We start from the raw sequence: 6,028 nt of genomic DNA on the forward strand, positions 1-6,028 counted from the left end.
GCAACTGGAGTCGATGCGATGCGGCAGCAGGAGCCGAACAACTAACAGCGGGTCTGCTTTGTTCCTGCCACGAGCGCTCACATGACTTGTTCGTTACTCAGCAGTAGTCTGTATACGATTTGAATGAGACCAAATGAGACCGGGCGGCTGTCATTCCCGAAGTTCTCCATCAGAGAAGAGCTCTGAGCAGAAGTTCTCCCTCCGCTCCTGTCTACTCCCTCGATATAGACTTTCTAATGACTGCCTCTCCACGACTTCCCTGACGCAGCTTCACCAGCAGAAAACTTAACCCTAAACAGCCAAGAGACAAACGATCTATTGAACAGCTTCAAGCCGATCTCAATAAGACTCTTGTCAGCGGCACATACTGAGCCTATTAAGAAGTCGCACCGAGTTTTGTTTCCCACCAGGTCCATCACTCACAATGAATATTGTCACGAAAGGATCCACTGAACCGTCGGACGGTAAAGAGCCTTCGAGTCTTCTGTTATTTGAGAGGGACAAGCTAACCGGAAACAAGAACTTTGTGTCCCCTGACCGTAGATCGGACCTTCATCAAAAACACCCAACGTCCAGACGTAACCAACCAGTAACTTTATTCTGACTGCCAACACACCATGCAGCTCTCACGACTTGGATGATGACTAATCCACCTCCAGTGTGGCACAACACGACAGCTCACTGTGCAGTGATCTTCAATCGTTGTGCTCGCTCTCAAAGAGCCCACCTCCAAAAATCAGGTGAGTCATAAGAACACACACACTTAGTGTGGATACAAAGAAAACTCCCTACCCTCTATCTCTTTACTGAAGAAAGGTATGTTGTGTGTCTGTGTGTGTTTCACCTGCATGTCCTTCTAGCCCAGTTAACAGTTTCTTTCATTCCCACCTGGGAGCTGTCCACTACAACACAGTCTGCTCTGCAGGTGTCAGCTCCACTGAGATAGATGAAGCTGATAATTAACACCAGGATCTGTTTCCACATGCTGTCTGCATACGAAGTTTAACTAAATGAACAGAGTTTACACAGTTTTATAACAGAGACGCTAAAGCTCCAGACTCACAGGGTCCAACAGAAAGCCAGATATTAAATACACAAACACACACCAAAGAAAAATGATTAGCAGGAAATAAAACCTCACATGTAATAGAATCACATGAATAAATATATGTTTGTGATATATATAATTGTATTTTAAGAACAGTTTTAAACAAAGCCAATGATTCTGCAAATGTTACCTTGTCTGTGTCGTTCCAAAAGCTCATTCACCTTTTAGATTTAAGCTGTTTGATGTTTACCAGTTAAGTTCCCAGTGGCTTCTTAGTTACGTTGTTATTCTGTAAATCCAGCTATGAAGCTAAAACTCCACTCCTGCTTCCAAGTCTTGCTGTTTGGGTCCAATCCTGCTAATAATTTTTATAATCAGTACCTAAAGCTGTGAAAAAAATGTGTGTTTTATCTAAAAACAGGATAAATATAGTGTTACAATGAATCATCTGTATACCCATATTATTAAACATTAGGCTTTATCTAATATAGAAATGTCAACAGACATCTTTACAGTAATCAAGAAAACTGTTTATTTATTTATTTTTTAAACTCAGCCTTTAAAATAATTTAAAATGTATTTTAAATTCATTGCTTTCAGTTTACTGTCAGATGGGGCTGAATAGCTGGTGTCTTGCTCCACCCAGCTGATGTGGAGTGTAGCAGAGCTATTTGTGCGCTGCTTGGGTGAAGTCAACTAAAACTTGAATACTCCTGCCAAAAGTCTTTATCAGCGAGAAAGCCGACAAACTACTAGGCTGATAATTATGAAAGCCTTAATTATGAGCTGGGCCACAGACTAACGTGTTGGAGTCCCACAATTTAACAGAAGGCAGAAATCAGCAAACTGCTGCCTCACTTTGTTCACTGTGGATTTTATTCCACGGTCCGCTCGTCTGCAGGAACAAACACGTGGTCTGAGCAAACAGGCAGCGTCTGAAGCATTTCCCTGCATCTCTCAGATAATAAGGATGTTATCATCTGTCAACATCCTCATGCTCTGCTTTAAGCCATCAACTCCAGCAGTGGAGAGTTTTTAATAGAGTTAGAACCAACATGGTTTATATTGGAGAGGGTTCTTTGTAGCCCCCAGGACCCTGTCATTGATATTGTAGCACCTTAAACACTGTAAGCAACAACAGAGGGGGAAATGCTCAGCCACCAGGCAAAGGTATCAGCACCTCACACAGCAGCTACAGACCAACTCTGTGTGCATTGTTGTGGAAATTTTAACAATAAAGAACATAAATTTAAACTATGCATGTAGACATTTCACTACTAGCCTGTTGAACTTCTTTAGTTAGATATACAGGTAACTACCAAAGAAATCCCAATCTGAATTTGTGGAATAGTATTTTTAACAACGAGATTCCCTTTGAGTTTTTATCTTTGTACATTGTGGATAGGATGTGTTTTACTGGAATCTGAAGTAAGACAATGAAAAGATAAAGACTGACACGTAATTCAAATACAAACATACTTAATTTGAAATTTGATATACCTTTATTAGTCCCACAAGGGGAAATTTCATAAGGCTGCCGACCTATTGCACGCAATGGCGGCGCCATCTTACCTTCCGACCATACATACATTACACAAAACATCACATGGGGAAGACAGGTCAGAGAGGTATAACAATGGAAAATGCACCACATGAGGAAAGATAAGGAGAAAAAAATAACTCCTCCCAGACTGAGCTCCAACAGGGAGATCAGTTTGAGAACAGAAAAAACATCTCTGCACAAAGAAAAACTCTTAATACACCAAAGAAACACATGACAAGCAACAGGGGTGAGTAAAGGGTGAGAGACAGCCGATTTAGACAGCACATCCGGGCCTGCAGCCTGTGCGCTGGTCTCCTTGATCCACCGTCAGCATCGGAAGGGAATAAGCATCGAAGGCGTTTGGAGAGGGAGGGGGGATGAGTGTGTGCATATCAGTGTATATGTGTGTGTGTGTGTGTCCAGAGTTCAGCTGAGACTGTGTCCTTCGCCCTATCAGGCTAAGTAAACAGTCTTCCAGCCAACCCAGGTGGGCTTGCATGGAGTGGGTTGGTTTTCTTTAGTTCTCAGTTATCTTAGCTCTCGCTCTCTTAGTGTTTAGCCCAGTGTGTGTTTAGTCTCTGTGTTTGTTCATCCTTTGTGTCTCCTTGTCAAGTCCATGTCTCCATGCCAGTCTCCTGTTTCCTTTCTATTTCGATAGTCCCTTTCCTGTGTGCGGAGTATTCTGCTTCGCTTCCTTTGCCTCGTTATGTCTGATTTGTCCCATCGATGTTCCCACCTGTCCCCCTTCCTCTCGTTGTCCTGCCTGTGTCTTCCTCTGTTTCTTGTTTGGTTCTTCTGTGTGTCTCCTGTTGAATTTCTCCACATTCCAGGTTCCATGTTTCTCCTCACTTGTCTTTACAGTTTGTGTTTCACCGTCTCAGATTTGTATGTTTCATGTTTCGAGTCCCAGGCATTTTGTTCCTTTTGTATTATTTTTGCAGCTTTTCCCAGTTTAGGTTTTTCTTATTTTAAGTTCTTGTCATGCTCTGCCTTTGTATGCATTTTGTTCCCCACTGTAAATAAAACTCTCTCACAGTTACTCACTCATCAGTGCCTGCACATGTCTGCGCCAGCACCCATGACAAAAGTAAAGAGAAAACAAAAAAGATTTTTGTAGACCAGTGAACCAGGCCCTGATTAATAATAAATTAAAAGCGGGCTGTAGTTTTAAACCCTCTGTAGTTTTAGTGTTAAATAAAAAAATAATAAATCAATTTTGATAACAGATATAATCAAAGTTGGATTAGGTAACCCTGACCCTCCCTTAGTTGCTTTAGGCTGAGGCTGCTGGGGGACTTCCCATGATGCACTGTGTTTTATCTCCCTTCACAGAGCAGGGGTGGGCAACTCCAGCCCTCGAGGGCCGGTGTCCTGCAGGTTTTAGATGTATCCTTGATCCAACACAGCTGATTCACCTGGTAGTGAACAAATCATTTGATTCAGGTTTACTGACCCAGGGTGATATCTAAAACCTGCAGGAGGCCTGGAGTTGGACACCCCTGCTGGAGGATCTTTACCTCATAATGTAAAGCAGGGGTTCCCAATCCCAGTCCACGAGGGCCGGTGTCCCTGCAGGTTTTAGATGTGTCCTTGATCCATCACAGCTGATTTAAATTAATAAATTACCTGCTTAACATGTCTTGAAGTTCTCCAGAGGCCTAATAATGAACTAATCATGTGATTCAGGTGTGTTGACCCAGGGTGAGAGCTAAAACCTGCAGGGACACCGGCCCTCGCGGACTGGGATTGGGGACCCCTGATGTAAAGCATTTTGACGTGAATGCTGGTTTGACCTTAAATGAACCTGAATTGAATTGGCAGCACCTGCACTGTTGTCTCACAGCAAGAAGGTCCTTAGTTTGAGTCCACCATCAGCCCCCCGGACCTTGATTTGTATGAGTGGAAGAGAATGGATGGATGACTTGAAGTAATGCTGTCTGTACAGTTAATGTTGTGCTTTGTTGCCGATTCCTTTCAGTTCCTGAAGTGGGGGCAGATTCAGGGGTCGAGTCTGTCCTGCTGCCCTTAATAACCAAAGTTAAGCTGCCCGATGATGTCACAGTGACGTGGACAGACAGAAAAGACAGGAAGGTCCACATTTATCAGGACGGCTCTGACCAGCCTGAAGTGCAGAATCAGGTTTACAGAGACCGAACGAAGATGAATGAAGACCTGCTGAAAACTGGAGACCTCAGTCTGACCCTGAAACACCCCACAGACTGGGACACAGACACCTACACCTGCACCGTCTACAACAGAAGGGGAAAAGTCCTCCTGAAGAAACAAGTGAAGCTCTATATCAGAGGTTAGTGCTGTAGAATGAGTGGAAACATGGACCAAATAACAAAAATGATACTTATGAAAAAGGTTTTAAGACATTTCTGGAACCTTTCCATATTTAAAAAAAAAAAGCAAAACTCAAACTAAAACAAGATATGATAAGATTTTATTTTTCCCATATTGGGGCGGGGGGGGGGGGGGGGGGGGGATTTGTGCATTACTACAGCTCAGGTACCGTTAGCAAAAGAATACAAAGAGTATACCAGAATATAAAGTCAAGAAATACAAAATAAATAGATAATACAGTATATACAATGGTGGCTAAGGTTCTATTTACATGCATACCCAGAGTGTGTTATATAGAAGGTTGTGGAAATATATAAACTCTGGCAAAACCCAAACTGTCAAAAAAGAAATTAGTTTTCAGGTCAGACACTCAGAAAGAAAAACACATCACACTGCATCAACACGTGAATGACATATAAAATGTTCAGTCTTAGGTCTTTATTTAAGACGGGGTTGGGTACACAGGTGATCAGTCTGGTGAAGCCAGGCTCCTGGACTACAAAGCAAGTTCAAGATATCGATGCAGCAGGTAAAATAAGTAATTGAACATGTTTTCTAAGTAAAGATGTTTCTAAAGGTGTTGTTGATATGAAATTCTCACCAGATGTCAGTAAAAACTAAACTAAAGTGGATGTCCATGAATTAAGATATGGATAAATAAATAAAATAGAATGACACAGGTAAAACGTTTTGAACACATTTACTGAAATTTATTTCTCCATACAAAATGAATACCTCCTCCTTTAATACAAAGGCCTTTGTTGGTGATGACAGCTTCAAAACACCTCCTGTACGGAGAAACTAGTCACATACATTACTCAGCTGTAATTTTGGTTCAATCTTTCACATAAACAGTCTTCTAATCCTGAAGCTTCTTGTTGTGTTTTCTATGAACTCTGACCTTTAGTTTTTTCATAGATTTTCATTTGGATTCAGGTCATGTGATTGGCTGGACAATTCTAGCAGCTTTATAATTTGGGATCATTATCTTCTCATTATCTTCATCATCCTGTTAGATGAAGAGAATGAATCATGATTGTGGATAAGTGTATCTGATTTTACAAAGGAAGAGAAAAATGTAAATACATTTT

The 6,028-nt window shown here is 41.7% G+C and overlaps 1 protein-coding gene across 1 annotated transcript; it reads left to right on the plus strand.

Moving 5' to 3' along the window:
• The first annotated feature begins 424 nt into the window (after nt 1-424).
• LOC102299079 lies at nt 425-5,015 on the plus strand. Its single transcript, XM_042217212.1, has 3 exons — nt 425-578; nt 781-816; nt 4,570-5,015. The coding sequence occupies exons 1-3, from the start codon at nt 425-427 to the stop codon at nt 4,899-4,901; spliced, it is 522 nt and encodes a 173-aa protein (XP_042073146.1). The 3' UTR covers nt 4,902-5,015.
• The last annotated feature ends 1,013 nt before the right edge of the window (nt 5,016-6,028 follow it).

This window comes from Haplochromis burtoni, unplaced genomic scaffold (assembly GCF_018398535.1).
Source record: "Haplochromis burtoni strain Fernald_Lab_line unplaced genomic scaffold, NCSU_Asbu1 Contig_1692, whole genome shotgun sequence".
Taxonomy (NCBI): Eukaryota; Metazoa; Chordata; class Actinopteri; order Cichliformes; family Cichlidae; genus Haplochromis; species Haplochromis burtoni.

Coding starts and splice junctions, on each gene's coding strand:
- LOC102299079 (XM_042217212.1), top strand. CDS start 425: ATGAATATTGTCACGAAAGGATCCACTGAACCGTCGGACGGTAAAGAG. Junction 579..780: donor AAAACACCCAACGTCCAGAC/GTAACCAACCAG, acceptor GTGGATACAAAG/AAAACTCCCTACCCTCTATC. Junction 817..4,569: donor TATCTCTTTACTGAAGAAAG/GTATGTTGTGTG, acceptor GATTCCTTTCAG/TTCCTGAAGTGGGGGCAGAT.